Source organism: Nannospalax galili, unplaced genomic scaffold, assembly GCF_000622305.1.
Source record: "Nannospalax galili isolate Female #2095 unplaced genomic scaffold, S.galili_v1.0 scaffold1659, whole genome shotgun sequence".
NCBI lineage: Eukaryota > Metazoa > Chordata > Mammalia > Rodentia > Spalacidae > Nannospalax > Nannospalax galili.
In genome coordinates this window covers 996,435-1,018,541 of record NW_008342925.1, presented here as the reverse complement: position 1 = coordinate 1,018,541, position 22,107 = coordinate 996,435, and the positions used below count along the sequence as shown (strand labels likewise).

Genomic DNA, 22,107 nt, shown 5'->3' with positions numbered 1-22,107 from the left:
TGGGATTTAGCTCCTGTGACAGGCCACACTGCAGAACTCCCGTTGTCGCAAATGTCAATTCTGGGCCATTTGCTTCATGGATTTTAATGTTCCTGTTTCCCTTCAACATCCGCAGCAAGGTAGCCCTCGCTTCTCAAAAAGGATGTGGCGTTTGATGATGTTTAAACCATAAGTGAAATACAGCCAGGCGGCAATAATCAAACAGTCTCGGGCCCTGCTGGCAGGGGACAGCTGACAGCCTGCACTCTCTCCCATGAGCCACCCCAGCGCTCCCATTTTGATGGCAATTACAATGTCCAGAGAGGGAGGAGGCAGCGGGGAGGAGATTGAGTGGGGATGCTGTTGCTGTTCAAGGGCCCCTTGTTGCCGCTGGGAAGGGGTGGTGTTTAGACAGTATCATAGCAGGGGGATGGGCATCAAAGCACCCCTCAGCTGAACCCACCCGCCCTGCCACAGCTGCTATACAACAACCCCGCCACCATCCTCCCCTGCCGTCCTCATCAGCTTCCTCTCCTGACAGTCCTACACAGATATTAATAGCATGTCTCAAGCCCCACTTGCTGCATGCCTACAATCTAAGCATTCAGGGAGACTGAGGCAGGAGGATCACAAGTTCAAAGGCATTCCTGGTCTACAAAGCATGTTCAATGCCAGCCTGGGCAGCTTATCTAGACTCTGTCTAAAGGGATGCAGGGAATAGAGTGCTTGCTTAGCATGCACAAGGGACCAGGTTCGATCCCTGGGACTGACAAACAGCACATCCTCTAGCCTGCCTACTGTGAGTAGAGAGCAGGCGTCCCCACATGGTGCCCAGGGGAGCCTGCCTCCACCAAAGGATCCCAAGCCCTAGAGGATCACTGTGTCCTACACTTCCAAGCCACTCCAAGTCTCCTCTATTCAAGCAGCCTGGGCACCCCACAAAAGATGGGCACCCACGACTCACTTTTCCACAAACGAGCTACATAATCCTCAGACCTGCCCCTGTGTGTGTGTATGGTGGGCGTGTCTCTGGTCTGTTGAGTGGGGAGTGAACCACTCACTGATACCCCCAGTTGCTGTGTGTGACCCCCTAGGACACTGGGCACCATGACTAGAATGTACTCTTCCCTTTGAACACCACTGAGACCCTGTGGGAAATGAAGACCAGAGAAGGAAGGGGTTTGAGGAGCTGCTGTTGGAGCCAGACCCCAGCATGGCAGTCTGAGTTATGGGCAGCCTAGGTCACACACAGCAGGCATGCAAGGCTAACCAGCCCCTACCCTGGAGACCTAGGCCTAGGGTGACAGCCTCAGAGACAACTGCACCCTATAAGAGGTGATAGCCTCCTAGTAGGGCAGCAGGACCGGGAATTTGCAGAATCCACTGGTGAAGTGCAGGCAGCCCTGGGGGCCTGAAGGCTGCATGGTGGGGAGGGCAGGCTTGGGCAGCTTCTACTCTGCCAGCTCCAGCCTCAGCAGATGCAGTCAAGCCCGCTTCACACAGCTTCCCTGGGGATGTCCCCTGTTCTGTCCACCTCCCACTGCCCACCTGCACCCTCAGGGGCTGTTCCCATGAGCTCAGGCACACTACCCCCCCCACCCTGTACACGGATGGCAGTGGGAAGGGACCCAGTCTGCTCACCCTGGGCCCCTAAAGCCAGGAAACCCTCACTCTACAAGGGCAAGGGGTTCAGGATGGGGCCATCCCCTCAGCCACCCTGGGTCCAGCCAGTGACTCAGTTTCCCCTCAGAGAAAACAAGAAGGCGCCCCCTGTCTACTTGGGAAATGAAGAAACCACAAGCCTATCCCAACTGTGCTGGGTACAGAACAGCAGTGGCTGATGGAATCTGGTTCAGCTGGCCTGGCCAGGCCTCCCTCCAGAGACTGGGCAACCACGATGACAGGGAGGCAACACAACAGGAAAAGGAAGAGCTGTGCTTCCTGTCTAACACTGTTGGACACTTTGCAGGGGACATCGTTCAAACTCACAGATTAGGGACAAATACTATGGTGCTTTCATCCGCCTCTTGTACACAAGAAAACAGGCTTGGAAAGGGTAAAGTCACTTGCCCAAGGTCACACAGTCAGTACACAGTGAAGCTGGGGCCTTTACCCAGGACTCCAGCTCCCACTATAGAGTCTCCACATTAGATAGCACAGGAGGGAAGAGCCAGGCCCTGAATCTAGATTAGTTAATTCTGACTAGGCCTGAAAACCCACTCAGGAAAGCCAAGTTAGGATCTGGAGTGTGTTGGAGCTCATCCTAGGACACTGGAGAGAAGATTCAGTTCAACAAACCCCCAGGCATCTCTGTCTTCACTGACTGGCTACTGAAAGGAAGGATAGAGGATGGTGGTCCCTGTGGAAGGGTGCCCCTGGCTGCCAAGGCCAGGTCCTTGGTCCCCTAGAATGCAGAGGACCCATGTGGTGGACAGGTGAGCACAGCCTCCCCGCAGCCTACGCTGAGGCACTAGCAAAACACTCCAGGAATCGCGCCAAAGGCTGCAGTTCCAGCCCTTTCCATGCTCTACCAATTTAATAGTCTCTATTAATTTCAAAACACACACATTCCCATAAGCTTGGGCCTCCTCAGCTCAGTGGTCAGGACAGCACATTGGTGACACAGGCAGCTGCACAGGTGCAGGCACGGAGTCCAGGTGGCCTCAAGGACAGGAAGCACAGGGCACAATGCACTCGGGCCACTCGGCATGGGTGAGCAACAGCCCCCTCATAAGGGTTTTCTGTCCTAAGTTTCCTGATAGTCCAGAGCTAGGAGGCAGGAGGCCTGGGTTGGAGGTTCTGCTTTGCCACTTTCCTGCTGTGTGACCCTGAACAGTTCACCATCCCTCTCTGGGCTCTAAGTACTCTCTTGTCTTCCTATAGGACCACTGTACACATCTAGGAAACCAGGGGACCCCTTCCAGCCCAGAGGGTAAGGTGGCAAGGGTGCTGGAGCAGAGGGGGTCCCAGAGCCAGTTTATGCAATATTCCTGCCTCCAGCCAGCTCTCAAAAGGAAGCACTGATCACTTTTATTCGCTAAGAGCCAGGACAGCTGGTGGTCCTCCCCTTGTGCCCTCTGGGGGACACTAACCCATGTGGAGAACTTGACAGAACTGGAGGTGGAAGAACCTTGTAGGGTCCCTCTGAGTCCCATCCACCAGTCAAGCTCAGCTCACTGGACCGAGCCTTGAAGGCCCCGGAGGAAGCCTCAATAATTCAACAGGGATCCATCATTTATAAATCTATGTAACCACAGCTCGACCTTGTGGAAATGAGCCACGCTCTTCCCAAGGCAGAGGATATGTAGGCCTGGTGGCATCAGGCATCTCGGTACTTCTTAACATGGGGAGAGGGGCTGACTGGACCCCAGGACACCTGACTGGCCTCCCTGACCTGTCCTGCCCCCCACACCAGGGTGCACCCAGTGGGTGCTGGTGAAAAACCAAAGCTGGCTGTGTCCCTTTAAACCCCAGTGCCAAAGATGAGGGTTTGGTTCCTGGCTCTGACTCTTAGCTGTGATCCTCTGTCTCTTCATCTGTAAAATGGGGGGCAGGGGCGGAGGGCTATACAAGAGGCCTTACCAGGCCACACGGGGCCAGTGAACCCAAGGTGGATACAAATGTTGGTCCCTACGATAAGCATCTGCTCACTCATCATCCACTCTCAGCTTCTTGGCAGCAAAGACTGACACACCTATTCTAAAGACTGAGGATGTAGCTCAGTTGGTAAAGGACTTGCCTAGCATGAATGAGACCATGGGTTGGGTCTCCAGCACCCCATAAACCAGGCATGGTGTTACATGCCTATAATTCCAGCACTTGGGAGGTGGAGACAGGAGAAACAGGAAGATTAGCCTGAGCTGCATGAGACAAATCTCAAGAAAACACAGTTTTTCACCAAGAGTAAGAGAGGACAAAGTAGAGGTGTTCCCACCCATCCAGAGGCTCTGGCAAACCTCCTGACCCAGCTCCGCGACCAACAGCCATGCTGTTGGACTCTGTGCTGCTTCACACCTCTGAGCCTCAGTTTCCCCTTTGGGACAGAGTGGCTGACATGGCACAGGAGCCCTAGCACAAAGCATGAATGCAGCCCAGGTGTGGAGAGAGACCTGCCCCTGAGTGTGCTCCTGCCCATCCTTACCCTCCTCCCCATTCCTGCCGGTTCTCCACACAATAGCCCAGATTCACAGCAGTTCCCAACCTCAGGACCTGGCTGCAGGACAGTCCAACCCCCCCTTCCAGAACTCACATTGTCCCACCCATGGCCCCTCCCAGCCAACATTCTCCCTCTCAACCCCTAGAAGGGCTTTGCCAAGTTCCCACTCATCCCCTACTGTGACTCAAATCCTCCTCCAGGCAGCCTTCCAGATTGTCTGGTCACCCCCACCAGCAGGACTCTACTCCCTCAACACTTGGTCCTTCATTCACAAGTCTCAGCCATTCTTTGGACCTGGAGATTGTGTCCCACCCCCACCCCTAACATCAAGTTGGCCCTCCAGTTGTGTTTACTGGATAAACAGAAGGTTAAGAGTCTGATTCCTGCTCAGTCACAACCTGGTTTGATCTCCAGCATGGGGTAACTGTCCCCCTGCCTCTCAGGAGGTATGAGATTGCCCCAGTGGCTGAGAGTACTCAAGGTGGGAAAACAATTGTCCTCCCACAAGTATGGTAGCAGCAGGAGGAGGAGGGGGAGGAGGAAGAAGATGAAGAGGAGAGGAAGAGGGGGGAGAAGCCAGGAAGAGAATGAGAAGACTTCAGGAAGAGAAAGAAAGAAAGGAGAGGAGAAAGGGGAAGAGAGAAGAGGAGGAAGGGGAGGGAGAGGAAGGGGGAAAGAGGAGGGAGAAGATGGAGCTGGAGGGTGAAGAAGAGGATGGGAAAGAAGGGGGGGCAAGGAGTAGAAGGAGGAAGATGAGGAAGGAGGGGGGAGGAGGGGGAGGCCACCAGTCCAGGACCAAGCCCTGTAGCTGCAGCTAACAAGCCTGGGGTGCAGAGGGCCACTGTGGCCTCCCTGGCTCTGTTCTGGCCAATGTCGCCCCTGCCACTGCGGAGCATTTCTGCTTGTCGGCGGCCGGCAAGCCTCAGCAAACACATTTAAATCTGAAGTGACAGATAAAGCGATTTACGGCGACAGTTTAGCGTCAGATCACTTCCCACCAGGCAGTCTGCGTCCCTGCGGCCCCCTGCTTGCTAGTCCATCAAGGCGGTCTCTAAATCACCAGCTCCAGCCAAGGCAGGGCGGGGTGCAGGGCTCTGGTGGCCGCTGGCACTTGGTGTCTCCGCCTGCTCCCCTCCATGTCCTTCAGGGCAGGATGAAGGGATGAAGCAAGGGCTGTGGGGACCTGGGGATGAGAGGCTGGCAGAGTCTCACAAATCAAAGCCCCAGGACTTAAGGAAGCAGAGTGCCACTCATGCCTTATTTTAAATAAATAAGCGGCTTAAAAGTCTCCCGAGAGGCTGGCTTGTCGCTGTGAGACATGGCTTCTCACCCTTCTTCAAGGCCGGGCCCTTGAGCCTGGGCCCCTCAAAGGCCTCCACGACCCGCCTAGCCTCCCGCCACCTCCTTGCAGAATTAATTGGTCCCAGTGGCATTACACACAACTTTATTCAAACCACCCTCCCGGCGCTGTGTCACATTACATTCTACTTAGCCGCTCTTGCTCCTGACTTCCCCAGGACTAATTTACTGGGGCCCCCTGTGTGTCAGGCCTAAACATGTGTCATCCTCACTCCCACACCACTTGGGGCTGAGGGCGATGGCATTTTTCAGATGAGGACCTGAGAGCTGAGAGGTGTTGGCAGCAATATGGGGATCCCATCAGCCAGGCCTCAGTGCCCCCAACACACCTGCTGTCCTGAGAGTGCATCTCCACACAAATGCGCCATTTACCTCTGCCCTGCCCAGGATGACCCCTGGGGGCTGAAGTCGGGCTGCTAGACCCTGAGGTTGGCCAACAATGAGGGTCTTTGTGCCCAGACTTCCTGGTTGAAACTTGGCCATCTCAGGAACAAGGACCCATGGACATCATGCTGCCCAGCTAGACATGGAGGTGGCCAGCCAAGGTCATGCCCCTGAGGCTAAGAGAAGACACAAAGACTCCCAAAGCTATACTAGCCCCACCCCACCCCAATTGGAGACCTCTAGACCTGAGCTCTCCCTTAGACACAGCCCTGGTGGTTAGTCAGAGGGCAAACTGGAGAGATAGGCACTGTCCCAAGACTTTCCAATGCTGGAAGTGGGATGGCCACAGGGGCCCCCTAGCTTCTCTCACTAGTGTGGCAGTCCAGTTTAATTAAGATGGATATGGTATGTCCCCACTGGCAGGAGCCATGGCCAGCACAGATGGCAAGAGACTGAGACTCTCCTGGGCCTTGCCCTAGCATGTGGCCTTGGCCACCAGCCTGTGGAGCCGTGGCAGGGAGGCTCAGTGGGTTTCGCCTGTCCCATGACCTCATCTACCACTCACCACTCAGACATTTCCCTTTCCGTTCTCTGTCCCTCCTGCCACACATCATACATCCGTATCACACACACACATACACACCACCACCACTACTACCACCACCATTATCATCACACGCCAATCACATTGCACATACCAGTAAGGAGGGGTTAAAATCAGTTCTGGTCTTCAAAGTGCCAGGTGGCCATTGGGAAGAAGAGAGGAAGAGGCAGGGAGGGCACTGACCCCACCCTCTCCAAGCATGAGTCCTATACCAAGTGACAGAGATGTCTACAACCTAGCTAGAGTCTGCCCCCAAGTCCACCTTCTCGGGATGGGGGTAGGGGTCCAGACCTCTCTGTTGCCTCACAGGCCCTCTCTGGCTCCCCCTGCATCCCTCTCCTCTGTCCCAGAAGCTGGAGTGATGCCCAAGATGACACCCCTCCCCATCTAGAAAGAGGAACAAACTAAGAAATGAGGACACACATACACACCCATGCACGCACGTACACAATCCCACAATCCAGAAGCTCTGGCTGGACTTCAAGACCCCAGCTTCTTCCAACCCACACTGTGCTCTACAGGCCACCAAATACCCACAGGCCAACACTACCCCTGGCTTCAAAAATAAAAATTTAAAAATTCCCACCCCGAGATAATCGCTCTCTTCTCCCGCCTATTGTGGTGGCTCTGCGGTCGGCACAGAGAAGCAATTATTCACGGCTAATGATTATAATCAAGTCAAATAGAATTTAATGGACACGGATTCTCTTCCTGCTTGAAACTTTACATATGAATTAAGCACATATGGGTTTCGTGAGGCTTGGACACAGATTTATGCTGCCCGAAAAGCCCCGTGTTGCTTGTGACTTTTATTTCGCTAATAAAGGCTGATTTATGGGCTCCTCAGAACTGTAATCTCTGCTGCCCCCTGGTGGGCAATGTCGAGGGGGGTGGAGCCAGGGCCCAAAGGAGGCGGGGAGACGACACGACTCGGACGGACGGACAGCCACTGAGAACCACTCTGAACAACCAGATAGACACAGGCTCTGGGTGGGATCCCAGTGTACAGGGCCTGCTTCAGCCACTGCCGATGTGCTAGGAGGGTTCTAAGTCCCACCTGAGCCTCTTTCTAGAAAACAGAAATCTCAAGAAAACACACCAAGAGACGTTGGGCCCACTGAGGCAAGCAGGGGAGGGACAGCTATTCCTCCACAGGAGGCACCAAGTTCTTGTTGAGACAGGGCTGGCACTTAGGGTTGGTACAAGTACTGAGTACCTGAGTGAGCATCATTCCTACCTCCTGTGTCCCCAGCAACCCAATGAGTAGCTTTCCACCATCCCCATGTACAGCTACAGAAAGAGGTCTGACAGAGACAGGAGATGCAAAGACCCAGGGGAAGCTGGGCCAACAGAGCCACCAGCCTGGGGCATCCAGCTCAGCTGACACTGGAGTGCTCTTCAGTGAGAAAGAGACTACAGGCTGCTGCGTCCCACTCAGGCTGATCCATTGGCCACATGTCCCGGCCTCCAGAGCCCTGTCCTGCTCTGTGAACCCCCGACACCCACCTTAGTCCATGTACCCATGTTTGCCCACCAGCCAGGATGTGCAGGGGCTTGTGGGCCAGATGCCTGTTCCTCCCTTAGCGATTTTACAGCTCAAAGACCAACAAGGTGCCTCCCACACCCCTAGAAGTGACTGGCAGGACCAGGTGCCAGGGCAAGGAGGCCCAAGGACCTTCCTGAGGACCCTGGGTCACTGAAGCCCCTCCTAGGACAGATAATGACACTCTTTTTTTTTTTGCCTTTTTTTGAGCCAGGGTCTCCCTGTAGCCCCAGCTGGTCTGGAACTCCCTATGTAGACCAGGCTGGCCTTGAACTTACAGAGATCCACCTGTCTCGCGAGTGCTGGGATTAAAGGCATACACCACAATGCCCAGCTAGATAATGACACTCTTACCATGGATGCACGCAGCAACCTAGATGGCCTTGTAGCCCTCCCTGCCATTCATCCCGTGCCAGGTGCTCTAGGGAGTCACACAGAAGCATCAACAGAAACCCAAGCTCCCTCTGCTCCGTTCACTGGCCACTCCAAGTGGCACCACCCCCTTGAATGCCATTCATCCTCTGTGTGCTTGAAATGGGCAGCACGGGGTGGGGGTTAGGGGGCACTGCACTATATGCCACTGCAAACACTTGAGAAAAGACACACAGACCAGAGCCACTACCAGAAATGCCACCCAGACCACAAACGAGAGAGTTCAGGGCAGAGTGAGCAGTCTCCTCTGTGGGGTCCTGCAAAGCCAGAGACCAAGGGAGACCAAAGCAACATTGATAATCTTCAAAGCCCAGAGGGACCTACTTCCCCGTCAGCGCTGGGGCCAGAGGGACCTACTTCCCCATCAGCGCTGGGGCCAGAGGAACCTACTCCCCCGTCAGCGCTGGGGCCAGAGGGACCTACTTCCCATGTCAGCACTGGGGCCAGAGGGACCTACTTCCCATGTCAGCACTGGGGCCAGAGGGACCTACTTCCCCATCAGCGCTGGGGTCAGAGGGACCTACTTCCCCGTCAGCACTGGGGTCAGAGGGACCTACTTCCCCGTCAGCGCTGGGGTCAGAGGGACCTACTTCCCTGTCAGCGCTGGGGTCAGAGGGACCTACTTCCCTGTCAGCGCTGGGGTCAGAGGGACCTACTTCCCTGTCAGCACTGGGGTCAGGCAGAACTGCTGCAAGTATGAAGGAGAGAGGAGTCCCAGAAGCTCCGAGGTGCTACACAGGGAAGGGGATCTAGTATGACAGGTTTCCCTCTGAGTCAGTTCTATGCAGGGGCTCCACCCTCATGTTTACAGGGTCCAAGAAAGAGGCACCTGGGGCTGGAGAGATAGTTCAGCGGTTAAGAGCACTGGTGGTTCTTCAGAGGACCTGGGTTCAGTTCTCAGCACCCACATGATGGCTAACAGCCAGTTCCAGGGGATCTGACACCCTCTTCTAGCCTTTTTGCATGTATGTGGTGTAGTTACATACAAGCAGGCAAAACACTCATACACATAAAATAAAAGTAAAAATGAAAAGAGATACCTCTGATGCCTTGAACAGCTCCTACTGATTGGGAGGGGCAGAGGAGGGGTTAGGACTCAGCCACCATCTGACCTCATTCCAGGAAGCTCCCACACGCGTGCTCAACCTGATCTCCCTGGACACCCATTCCTGAACATTCCAGAGTCCTTTCCCAGAGCCTCTTGACCTCAGCCAGACAACCACCGCCTTCCCTTTCCTCCCTCCCTGAGAGAAGCAGCCACCTTGGCTCGGCTCATCACAATAAACTGCCAAGCCAGCAACGGGAAGAACGGAGAACGTACGCAGGAAGCTGAGCAGCTCCATCTCAGGCACTGGAGGGCTGCCAGGGGCTGCAAGGGACCTCTCCAGGCCCACCCTTCCCTGCATGTGCTCCCTCACCTGGTCAGGTGTGGAGGCAGGGCAAGGCAGGCAGAGGGATGGAAAACAGCTGCACCCCTCCACATCCCCCAGGATGGAGACAGACAGCGCTGGCCTCCACCTCCCTGGCAGGGTAGCGTGGCACCGTTCCAGCCAAGCTCTCCCCCTTCTCTGCTGCTAATGGGCCTCAGAGCTGCAAGTAGGCAGCTTGGCAGAGCGAGGTGCCTCCCCCGCCCCCAACAAGGCAGGTCAGGGTTTCCAAGGAAGAGCGGCCCAAATAGCCACCACACTGGGCTCCCATGGCGCCAGCAGGCCATCCACACCCGCTGCTGGAGCCTCTCTGGAGCCAGGTGTCGCCCACTCGTGCCTGGCACAGCGTGCTGGCCAAGGCAAACATGACAAAGTGGCCCCCCAAGTCTCTGGCACAGATCAGTCACTTACCAGCGTTGACGATGGCATCCACCTCCAGCTTGGTGATGTCCCCACGGAACAGGGAGATTTTCTCATTCAGCTGCTTGTCCTTTTTGTACTTGGGATCCTCCACCTTCACGGACACCCCTGAAACAGGCAGGGCCAAAGGATTGCACAGGGCCCTTCAGTGCACTGTGATCCAGCCAGAGTGCATGGGCCAGGCCCAGCCCTACTTAGAGAGAGCCTAAAGGAGAGTGACCACTGATGCCGATGAAGACATCCCACCCTGCATATGCACATGAGGCCTCCCTGGACCTTTAACAATAACACTCTGGGAAGGTTCAGTGATGTCATATTTTTTTTCTGTTTCTTTTTTTTTTTTTTTTTTTTTTTTTTTTTGTCTTTTTGAGACAGGGTCTCCCTGTAGCCCCAGCTGTCCTTGAACTCACTATGTAGACCAGGCTGCCTTTACCTCCCAAGTGCTTAAAGGCAGGTCTCATGTAGCCCAGGCTGGCCTCAAACTTGATACATACCCAAGACTGGTCTTCAAACTCTTCATCCATCTGCCTCTATTTCCCAAGTGCTGAGACAGTAGGAATGAGTCACCACACCTGCCTTCACACAGACCATTTTACAGATATGGAAAATGAGGCTGAGGTGGGCTCTGTGGCTTGTCTGGGGTCATGGATCACCATGTCTGCACTTAACAAGGCCCAGGAACTCAGATGGCTTTCAAGTCTCAGCTCCCCACACCAAGTTACCCAAGGCCTAGAGCTGGCTTCCCAATGCTGTCATGCAGATCAAAACTGAACTGGTCTTAGGCTGTGTTAATAATTCAACGAAGTGACCCATGCAAAGCTCTTAGGGAGCGCTCAATCCGTGCAGCTGGATGTTCCTCATGGATCTTCCCAAGCCATGGTCTGCAGGAGCCTCCCGCCATTCCCTGGGAGCAGGGTCTACCTTTTGCTGTCTCCTTCCATGTGGGGATCTTCTTCAGGCGGATGAAGTCTCGGCAGAAGTAGTGTTCCTCCCTCTGCTTGTCACTCAGGCCCTTCAGAAAGGCTGTGGGGGTGGGGCAGGCAGGAAGGAAAGTCAGTGTGGTCAGGGGAAAGAGGGGTCACTACCCAGCTCTCTTCCTCTTGTGGAATTCTGCAGAGTCCAGGGGTGCAACCCAGTCCTCCCAGCCATCCTTCCCATGGATTTTTAGACATAAAGTCACTGTAGACCCCAGAACACACTGTCCTGTTCTCTTGTTCAGGAGGGGAAACTGAGGCCCAGGGAAGCTAAAGGACTCAGACACTGCAGATTCTAGTTCAGAATTCATTGTGGATACTTCCTGGCACTGGCACATCTTTCTGGCTCCTTCCTTTCTCCATCTGTAGAGGGGGTAAGACGCCCCTTGCAGAACAAACTCATGCTAAGCCAAGCAGACCAGTGGCACTCAGTCCTTATCAGTCACGGTGTCTTTGACAGCAGGACAAGCATCCTCAAAGACACAGATGGCAGCAGATCTGGTGCCTGCTGCAGCATCTCGCCAGCTCTAGCTCCCATGTTTGTTCAGGGGCTGTGTACAGCCTGCAGGCAAATGTCCCCATTTTTACACAAGAGGCAGCAGGGGTTTGGAAGGCAGCCTAGGGTCACACAACTGGTGAGTGGGAACCAGACCCCTGCCAACTCACGGACTCTGCGTGTGCCAGGCTGTTCCCCCAACTGCAACCCTGCCCTGTGACAGGCCTGCCCTTGCAAGTGAGCCTATCAGGCCACCTCAGCTCCTTCCAGGCTCATGGCTCACGGGCTCCCCCTTCTGGCCTGAGGCTATCTCCGCACTCAGGCTGGGCTCAGCCTTGTCCGCTCCAAAGGAGCAGCCCACATGGCCAACCAGAGCTGAGACAGCACAGAGCAAAAGCCACATGAAGGAACCCGAACAGCATTAGAAAATAGGTAGGAGCAGGGACTGAGGACGTGGATCAGCTAGTAAAGTGCTTGCCTAGTATGCAGAAAGCCCTGGCTGCCGTGTCGTCGTGGTGTCCGTCCCGTGTCTGTCATCCCGTGCCCGCCCCGCACTGCAAAAACAAGAGTGGCGCACACCCATAGTCCTAGCTAGGAGGTAGAGGCAGGAGGATCAGAAGTTCAAGGTCATCCTTGACTACCTATTGAGTTCAAGTCTAGCCTGGGCTATATGAGACCCTGACTCAAAATTAAAAAAAAAAAAAAAAGTAGGCGTCAAACCAGATGTGGTGATGCTACTAGCAATACCAGAACTTGGGAGGCTGAGAGGATGATTAATAGTTTGAGGTTATAGGCCAGGCATGGTGATCCACACTTTTTATGCCAGCACTCAGGAGGCAGAGGCAAGCGGATCTCTGTGAGTTCAAGGCCAGCCTAGTCTACACAGTGAGTTCCAGCTGAGGCTACAGGGAGACCCTGTCTCAAAAAGACAAAAATAAAAGTAAATTTTGGGGCTGGAAAGATGGCTCAGCAGTTAAGAGCACTAACTGCTCTTGCAGAGGACCCAGGTTCAATTCCCAGCACCCACATGGCCGCTATGAACCGTCCTGTAACTCCAGCTCCAAGAGATCCAATACCCTCTTCTCACTTCTGCTTGGCATCTGCACACATATGACATACACACATACTCACACATACACATAAATAAAAATGTCTTTAAAAAACATGAGCCAGACATGGTGGCACACACCTTTAACCCCAGCACTTGGGAGGTGGAGGTAGTTGGATCTCTGTGAGATCAGGGCCAGCCTAGTCTACATAGCAAGTTCCAGGCCAGCTAGACCCTGTCTCAAAAAGACCAAAAAAAAAAAAAAATTTTTTTTTAAATTTTCAGTTTGAGGTAGTTATCGTGGACTACATATAAACAGCAAGAGGAAGAGGAAGAGGAGGTAGACAGGAAGAAGAGAGCAGTTATAGAAGCTGCAGGCAGAAGGGCTGGCTCCTGGAAGCTTCTATGGGAATGGCTCTGAGCAGCAAGTGCTTGAGGCAGACAGGTTCCCCCACAAGTGCCCTTCCCATTGCCAAAGTCATTTGGTCCATCGAAGTCCACAGCCTCATCTGTCCACAGGTAGCACTAGTCCAGTATCTCAAGGATGCTGAAGCACTGGATGACATCACAGAAAAACCCAGCTGAATACCATGCTTTAAGCCATCAGTAGGGGCTAGTGACCTGGGGCTGGAGAGATGGCTCAGCAGGTAAGAGTGGGTTTGGATCTCAGTACCCACATGGTAGCTAACACCCATCCTTAGCTCCAGTTCCAGGGGCTCAGATACCCTCTTCTGGCTTCCATGGCACAGGTGCACTCACATACATGCAGGCAAAGTATTCATACATAATAGAATTTTAAAACTTAATTTTTAAAAGCCAGACCACACACACACACACACACACACACACACACACACACACACACACACACACACACTGCTTCAAGCTCAACTCAAGCCATAGGCACACCCCTGGCAGCCACTTTCCAGCCCTTCCACAGTGTTACCAGGCCACACACATCCTACACTTGGTGCTGGGGATTCGTGGAACAAGGAAGACCCAGGGGCCCCTCCAATCTACCATCCAGCTGGGGACACCAGGAGGATGCAAACACCACATGATCCAGCCAGTCACATTCTGAGATACAGTGCCAAAGAGAAACGGGGCTGGGCTGACCTTCTCTGGCGTCTTAGAAGCTGTTAAAGACTAACTGCATCCCAGGGGCAACATAATCGAACTAAAAATGCTTTCAGAGGTAAGGGTTTTGAGACTGTCCCCTAGTGTGACATTTCATTCTTTAAATTTTTTTAATTATTCTCCCAAGGAACTGGGGACTGAACCTAGGACTTTCTGCATCATAGGCAAGCGCTCTGCCACTTTTTACATCTTTATTTTGAAACAGGATGTCAACTAAGTTGCCCAAGATGGCCTTGAACTCACTTGTAATCTAGGCTGGCCTTGAACTTGCAATCACCCTGCCTCAGCCTCCCGAGCAGCTGGGAGTAAAGGTCTTTGCCACCAGGCCCCATTTTAAGGAGCAAAGGGCATCCCTGTAGGAGCAAAGGGCATCCCTGTGGGAGTGGGATCCTCCATCTCAGCACCCCTCAGCTCACAGCCCTCCCCTCTCTGACACCTAACCCCACCAGACACTTTACCGGCAGCCCCTGGCCCCACCCAAAGGCCCTCTTCTTTATATGGGGTTTGGCACTGGTTGGGAGGAGCTAAAGTGTCCTCTGAGCCTAGGCTGTCCTCTTGGTATGAAACAGACATCCACTACCTGTGCCAAATGAGAGGTGGGCGGGGCTTGTGTAGTGCACAGCAGAGGGAAGGCAAAGATGGAACAGAACAGCTCAGGGGAAGCCCGGCTCTGTGAACCAAGTCTGGGGGTGACAGGCAAGGTGAGGTCCTGGGGTCTGACCAAGAAGAGGGAGACAGACCAACAAAGTTTCTGGAAGGAAATGACCCCAACTGTTCTGGTCTGTCCCCAGGAGCTGTAGCTCATTGCCCAGCGGGAGGTTCCCTCTAAAGTGCTCTCCCCCTAGCATCTCTCTCTCCTGGCTGTTCAGCAGCTGGCTGCTTCCCCACTCTCCCTCTCCCACTCCAGCCCCTTCTCCTCCACCAAGCCGGAACGCCACCACCTGCGCCACCTCCTCCTCCCTCCCTCAGGTCACTGGGCATGAAGGTCCTTCATCACTGGGAGGCTGTCTGGGTGGCTGGCTCACCTTCTTTGAGAACACACCGTCCTGCTATCCCCCCACCTCCCCACACCACCACCTCCCGGACCCCACATTTATGGCTGCTCCTCTGTTGCTTGCAGCCTCTGCCCATGCTCCCCAGGAAGCCCTGCAACCTTTCTCCAACAAGATCAAGATCAAGGTCAAGGCCAAGGTCCTGTCCATGCACTGAGACTATCCTGGCTGCCCCCTTTACACACACAGACACAGACACAGACACAGACACAGACACACACAAACACACAAAGGCCAAGGTCCTGTCTGTGGACTGAGACTATACTGACTGCCCCCTACACACACACACACACACACACACACACACACACACACACACACACATCCTGTCCAGTGTGTCCTCTCTGGAGCTTCTTCCACATCAACTCCATAGACTCAAACCTAGGGACCCCTGGAGGGGTTGGCACCTCCTACCAGGCTCTGCAGAGCAGTCCCACAGCTTGGCTCTCATCCCTCAGTCCACAAGCAACTCCATAGACTCAAACCTAGGGACCCCTGGAGGGGTTGGCACCTCCTACCAGGCTCTGCAGAGCAGTCCCACAGCTTGGCTCTCATCCCTCAGTCCACAAGCAACTCCATAGACTCAAACCTAGGGACCCCTGGAGGGGTTGGCACCTCCTACCAGGCTCTGCAGAGCAGTCCCACAGCTTGGCTCTCATCCCTCAGTCCACAAGCAACACAGAAAGGAGTCCTTCCTTCCCGCTCTGGTGGATCTGGCTGGCCCTCCACTCCTCTGTTTCCAAACCTAGGGTCTTTCCCTTTCCTTCATCTAGCCTCCATACCCTCCAAGCCTTTTAGATTTATCCCCATGACACCCCAGACACCAAGCCCCCAACTCCTAGTTGAGGTCCTTAAGGCAGGTACCCCAGCCCTTATCCTTTGTTCCTGGGAGTCCAGGAGAATGTAAAGCCCATCCCACCCCTCCTGTGGGTGAGACTAAGCTCAACCCCAAAGGCATCACCACACCATGAGCAGGCCTTATGACAACACCCCCCATCTCCCAACCTAACCTGCTGACTACACCCTCATCCACCTGGCCATTTATCACCCTGCTCCTCAGATCCCTAGGTGGCCTCCCGCCTGGAGTCTCTGCATCTGCTGACCTGGGATACTAGTCAAGTCCCCTCCTCACTGTCCCCTCCCCTCCCTTCCCTACTACCCCATGGAGAATCACAAGGGCCTGCCTTGGTTTACATGTATTTCTTACTGGATCTTAGCCAGTAAGATCCATCTGGGGCTCAATCCTATTTACTAGCACAGTGCACAGCATGTGTGTGCATCCATGGGCAGCACAGGATGACTCAATAAAAAGCTGAGACCTGATGTCTGGGGGTGAGTTGGCCAGGAGAGCAGGAGAGAGGTCCAGCCTCTGTAGAAGCCTTGGAGCAAGAGGGAGCATTGAGGGGGTGATGTGGGGGTACCTAAAGCAGCCTGAGTAGAGAACAAAGGCAGGGCACAGAGGGGTGGAGAGAAGGCTCCTGGGTTGTCAATCTACTTTGGCTCCCAACCTGTTCAAGGACAAGTTAAAGCCTGACCCTCAGAATCCACCTCTAGAACAGAGAGGAGGTCAACTCTCTCTGGCACCAGGACTCTGAAGGTCCATGAGAAAGAGGCATCAAAATTTGTGTAGAGCTGGGAATATTAGCTTAGTGGTAGTCCATTTGATTGGCATGTGTGAGGCCCTAGGTCAAACCCCCAGTTCCAGCTGAAAACAAAGGAAAAAGAAAGGAAGGAACACTGTGTAGGATTGCAGCACAAGATGCAGCTCTGGGGAGCAAAACCAAACAGGACCCAGTATGGGGGGAGACCGCACTTCCCAGGTGGAGAACAGGGCAGGTGGCTTCCGCCATTACTCAGGTCCCCATTTTGGTCATCTGTACAATCACAACCAACGACATCCTGAGCCTTCTTGACACACCTAAATGTGAGTGCTCACAGCAAGCTGGACCTGGAGCCAGTAGTGACACTCACCACAGTGCTGCTGACACACTCAGAACCAACCCAGGCACTTCATGGACCGAGTCCTGGTGCCCAAGGACACCTCAGGTCCCTGGCAGACACATTGCACAGATGCAACTTCCCTAGAGTGATCCAGCCTTTGTTGCACACAGGTGAAAGGAACTGGGAATAGGGCTGTCCTCCAGGACCGCTGGTGATCTAAGTGCCACAGCCCATATGGCCCACTCTCTCCAATGAAGTCCAAACAGCACTGCTTCCCCAGGCACAGGAGCCCCACTGTGAACCAGCTGTACCCTGCCTCTGCCATTAGTCCCTATGTTGACCTTGGGGTCATCTGTCAGCCTGTCTCTGTCAGTGCTGGCCCCCAAATGCACAATCTCAAAGGACCAGCATGACTGGGTATGGTGGAACACACCTATAATCCCAGCACTTGAGGTGGAAGTAGGAGGATCAGGAGTTCAAGACCATCCTTGGCTACATAGTAAGTTCAAGGCCAGCCTGGGTTACATAAGACCCTGTCTTTAAATTTTAAAAAAGGGGTGGTGGGGGGTGCTGGAGAGATGGCTCATAGGTTAAGAGCACTGAGTGCTCTTGCAGAGGACCCACCACCCACAAAGTCCACAATTATGGACTCACCTGTCTATAATTCCAGTTCCAGGGGAATCTGATGCTCTCTTCTGACCTCCAAGGGCATTGAATGACATGGGTGCCCTTACATACATGCAGGCAACACTCATACACGTCAAAAAATAACTAAATAACTAACTAATTTTTTTCTTTTGTCTTTTTGAGACAGGGTCTCCCTGCAGCCCCAACTGTCCTGGAACTCACTATGGAGATCAGGCTGGCCTTGAACTCACAGAGATCCGCCTGCCTCTGCCTCCAGAGTGCTGGGACTAAAGGCGTGCACCACCACGCCCAGCCTAAATAAATATTTTTTTTAAAAAAAAAAAAGGCTGCTGGGAAGGCCAGTCATGGTGGCACACGCCCCAGCTGGGGCTACAGGGAGACCCTCTTTCAAAATGACCCCCCCCCAAGAAATAAAGTATTTTAAGTAAAAATGACTGCTGGTAAGATGGCTAAGGAAGTGAAGGCCCTTGCCATGAAGCCCAAAGACCTAAGTTTGATCTCCGGGGCCCATATGGTAGAAGGAGAAACTGACTCTTCCAAGTCATTCTCTGACTTTCATGTGCACACCATGGCATACCACATGCACGCATGCACGCGCGCATGCACACACACACACACACACACACACACACACACACCATTAAATAGATATCATAGAAAATTAAAAACAAAAGCAAAACAAAACCCAGTAACCTGCCTCCTACCCACTAGGATCAAAACAAACCAGGACCAGGACCAGGGATGTGGCTCAGTTGGGGGAGCGCTTGCTATCATACAGGAGGCTACTACCTTATCAACCAGGTGTGGTAGCACACACCTGTAATCCCAGCACTCAGGAGGTAGAGGTTTGAGGGTCAAAGCCAGCCTGGACTATATAAGACACAAACGAACAGGCCATCAGGCCAGCACAGTGTCTCCATCTCCAAACAAGGTTACGCCCTGGCAGGTCTCTGAGGAGCTGAAGGCCACACCTGATCCTGACTTATACAGGCCTGGGGTGTTTCTCTGCCCCAAAGTCCATACATGGCCACTCCAGCTTCATCTTTCCGGGCCACCTCCCAGACCCCCTCCTTCCTACTCCCCTCCTCCTTCTGCCAAGAGGACAGATGCAGACTTAAAGCTCAAGTGAGTTTTATTTTTTGATAAAAGATGTAAAACATGCATTTTCATTCTCTTTCATTTTTGAAGAGGCAAGAGCATTTCACCGCTCACTGAGACAGGTGGTGTGAAAAGATGTTTGCAGTAAACTTTGATGGGGAGGCTTGACCCTGGACCAAGCTTCCAGCAGCTCTAGGGCATGAAAGCCAGAGAGGAGGAAGCAGGCTCTGCCAGGGTCATAAAGCGCACCAGGCAAACGGGAATTCAATGATGTGTTTTAAGAAGTGCCTTTATGGCACTTTGCAAGACACTGTTCAGAGATGTGAGGACAGGCTGGGCGCCGAGGGGGCTCCAAGTCTGGAGAACAGCAGCTGGGTACCGCTGATAAGGCTGCACATCTGAACACAGGAGCGTGTAGCTATGGTGGCATTAATCACCTGTGCTCGCCGCCCCCCAGGAGCAGCGACTCCTTGAAACCCAGGACACAGGCAGTAGAGGACAGGGCTGGCAGATGTCTGAAGGCACCAATGTCTTCCTCTCTTCAGTACACAGCTGTGCCCCAGTGTGGGGTGGGATGATAAGCCAAGGCTAGTGACAGAGCCCAAGGTTCCCGATGATGCCATCTTGGGTTCCTTCATGTCACCTGCCTGTCAGTGTTACAATTTCCAGTCTTCTAAACAGGCCCTATGGTGGGAAAGGGACAATGAGGCACCCCAGAGCCAAGGGCCTTAAATTAGAGAAATTAACTAGCAAACTCAGATTCTGCAGAAGGCTTCCAAAAAGTCTGCATGGCACAGCACATGGAGATGGAAGTTGCAGGATCAGGAGTTCAAAGTCATCTTTAACTACATAGGGAGTTTGAGGTCAGCCTGGGATACATGAGGCCATTTCAAAAGAAGAAAGAGCTGGGCATGATGGTGCATGCCTTTAATTCCAGCACTCAGGAGGCAGAGGCAGGGGGATCTCTGTGAGATTGAGGCCAGCCTAGTCTACATGCCTGGGCCTACAGGGAGACTCTGTCTCAACTCCCAAAATGAGAGTGAGAAAAAGAAAGAAAGAAAGAAAGAAAGAAAGAAAGAAAGAAAGAAAGAAAGAAAGAAAGAAAGAAAGAAAGAAAGAAAGAAAGAAAGAAAAAGAAAGAAGGAAAAGAGAAAGGCTGAGGCTAGAGCTCAGTTGGTGGAAGGCTTGCCTAGCATGCACAAAGCCCTGGATTTAACCCCTACCATCATATAAATCAGGCATGGTGGTACACACCTATAATCTCAGCACTTGGAAGGTGGAGGCAAGAGGATTAGGAGTCCAAAGTCACCCTCAGCTACACAGCAAGTTAGGGGCCAGCCTGGACTACATGAGACTTTGTCTCAAAAACAAAACAGAAAATAAAAAGCCTGCAAGCTTTTGACCAGGGGATTCAGCCTGGCTGGCTGCCCTTATCCAGAGGGCAAATGTACCCAAAGAATTGAGCAGTCAGTCAGCTTGGAGGTGGAAAAGGAAAGGATCCTATCCAGCAGGGCCTCTCTAGCTGGGTCACAGGAGACATAGCAAACACAAAGCAACACGGGGACCATCTCCACTGAGAGGGCTGAGCCATTCCCAAACACTAGCGCTTGCCTCCTGCCTCCTGCCTCCTGCGGCCCCACCTGCCCTCCAGTGATTACCATGAGATTATGGTTTTGAATACTTGGTCCCCAGCTGGTGGCACTCTTCTTGGGGCAGCAAGGCCTGGCTGGCAGTAGATGACCAGGGGTGGGCTTCTGCAGGTCACAGCAGGACCCTAGCGCCTGCCTCACTCTCGGCACCCTCACTCCTGCCACCACAATGAATTTGATTTTGTTTGAGACAGAGTCCTACCAGGAAGCACTCACATGGTCCTTGCTATGTAGCCCAGGTTGGTTTCAAACTCATAGTAATCTCCTGCCTCTACTTCCCGAGTGCTGGGCTCACGGGTGTGGACCACCACCATGACACCATGACCTAGCCGCTTTGCCGTACCCTCCTGGTCCTGGCACACTGATACTGTCTACAACCATGAGCCAAAATGAATCTTTCCTCTTCTTCCCTTAACTTGTTTCTGCTCAGTATCATAGTCAGAGCAATACATAAATCAGCATGAAGACTGAGCCTCCAATCACTCAGTCAGTACCCTGGATGAGAACTTGTGACACTGAGCAGTCCTAAGGCTAGGCCTTAGCTCACTCACTGCTATTATATTTCTCCACCCTGAACTACACATTAGCCTTCTGGCCTATACCTCAGTCTCTTGTGAGTTTGCAACTTTATGCACAAGAAACTCAAATGCCCATCTGCAGAAGAATGGGTATATAAACTATGGTACATTCATATGACAGAGTACTACACAGCAGTAAAGAAGCATCAACTGTCAGAATGTATACAAATAGGCTTCAGAGTGAGTACAGGTCAGCCTGGGTTACACAGCAAGTTTCAGGCCAGCCAGGGCTACATAATGAGACCCTGTCTCACTCTCTCACACACAGAAAAAGTCCCTGTGACTTCCACTTTGGCCCTGTGTCTCAGTACGCTGTGAGCAATGCTCACCCCCCAAATGGGTCCCCAATCCACCTTGTGAGTAATTCTGGGCCAGAAACAGCGCCTCTCCTGCTGAGCTAAGCCACCCCCACATTGTCACTCTCAGAGACCTGGAGACAGCATGCCCGGTACCCCAAGTCACGAAGGAATGGGGTAACCTTCCATAGCACTAGGTAACTAAAGCATGTGAGACCCTGTCTCACCTGCCAGCCACTGTCACAGCAGCGGAGGGGCCTTAACACTTAAGGGGTTTCTGGGGCACAGAGACTGCAGTTGGTTGCAATGGGACCACCTTCCCACAATCTAGTTCTGCCCCTTGAGCCTGGAGTCCTTTCCCAGCCAGCTTAGGTGGCCCTGGCCACCACAGTTTCTTCATAGCACCCACAGGGACATAGCACTATGGTGACACAGTCTCCCCCTTTAGTGTGCAAGCTCCTGGAAGGCAGATCCCCACCTATTCACTCAATGCTGAGTCCTGGCACAGTGCTGGCCCCACACCAGGCATACCATACAAACTTGCTGCATCAGGAATTGGGGAGATGGCTCAGGGTAAAAGTGCTTGTTGGGCAAATGTGGTGACCTGAGCCTGAGTTCCATCCCCAGAACCCGTGCAAAAGCCAGATGCAGTAGCACTGGGGAAATGGGAGATAGGAGACTCTCCAGAATTTCAAGAGTCAGCTAGCCTGGACTAAGTGAAGAGACTCTGTCCCAAACAAGGTGGAAGGTGAGGATCGACAAGAGCCTGCACACCACACCACACCACACACACACACACACACACACACACACACACACACACACACACACACCACGCTGTATGAATGACCACAACTCCCAGCTGGGCAGAGAGAGAGAGCACACA

The 22,107-nt window shown here is 53.3% G+C and overlaps 1 protein-coding gene across 3 annotated transcripts in view; it reads right to left on the bottom strand.

The window, feature by feature from the left end:
* The window catches only part of Macrod1 (mono-ADP ribosylhydrolase 1), a 162,195-nt gene that overhangs the window by 138,110 nt on the left and 1,978 nt on the right, over window positions 1-22,107 (bottom strand). For all 3 annotated transcript variants that reach the window (XM_029566356.1, XM_008838970.3, XM_008838969.3), the window contains exons 2-3: window positions 11,226-11,327; window positions 10,296-10,412 (exon numbers count right to left, since the gene is read on the bottom strand). In XM_029566356.1, coding sequence (XP_029422216.1) covers window positions 10,296-10,412; window positions 11,226-11,327 — 219 coding nt within the window. The remainder of the gene's footprint in view (window positions 1-10,295; window positions 10,413-11,225; window positions 11,328-22,107) is intronic.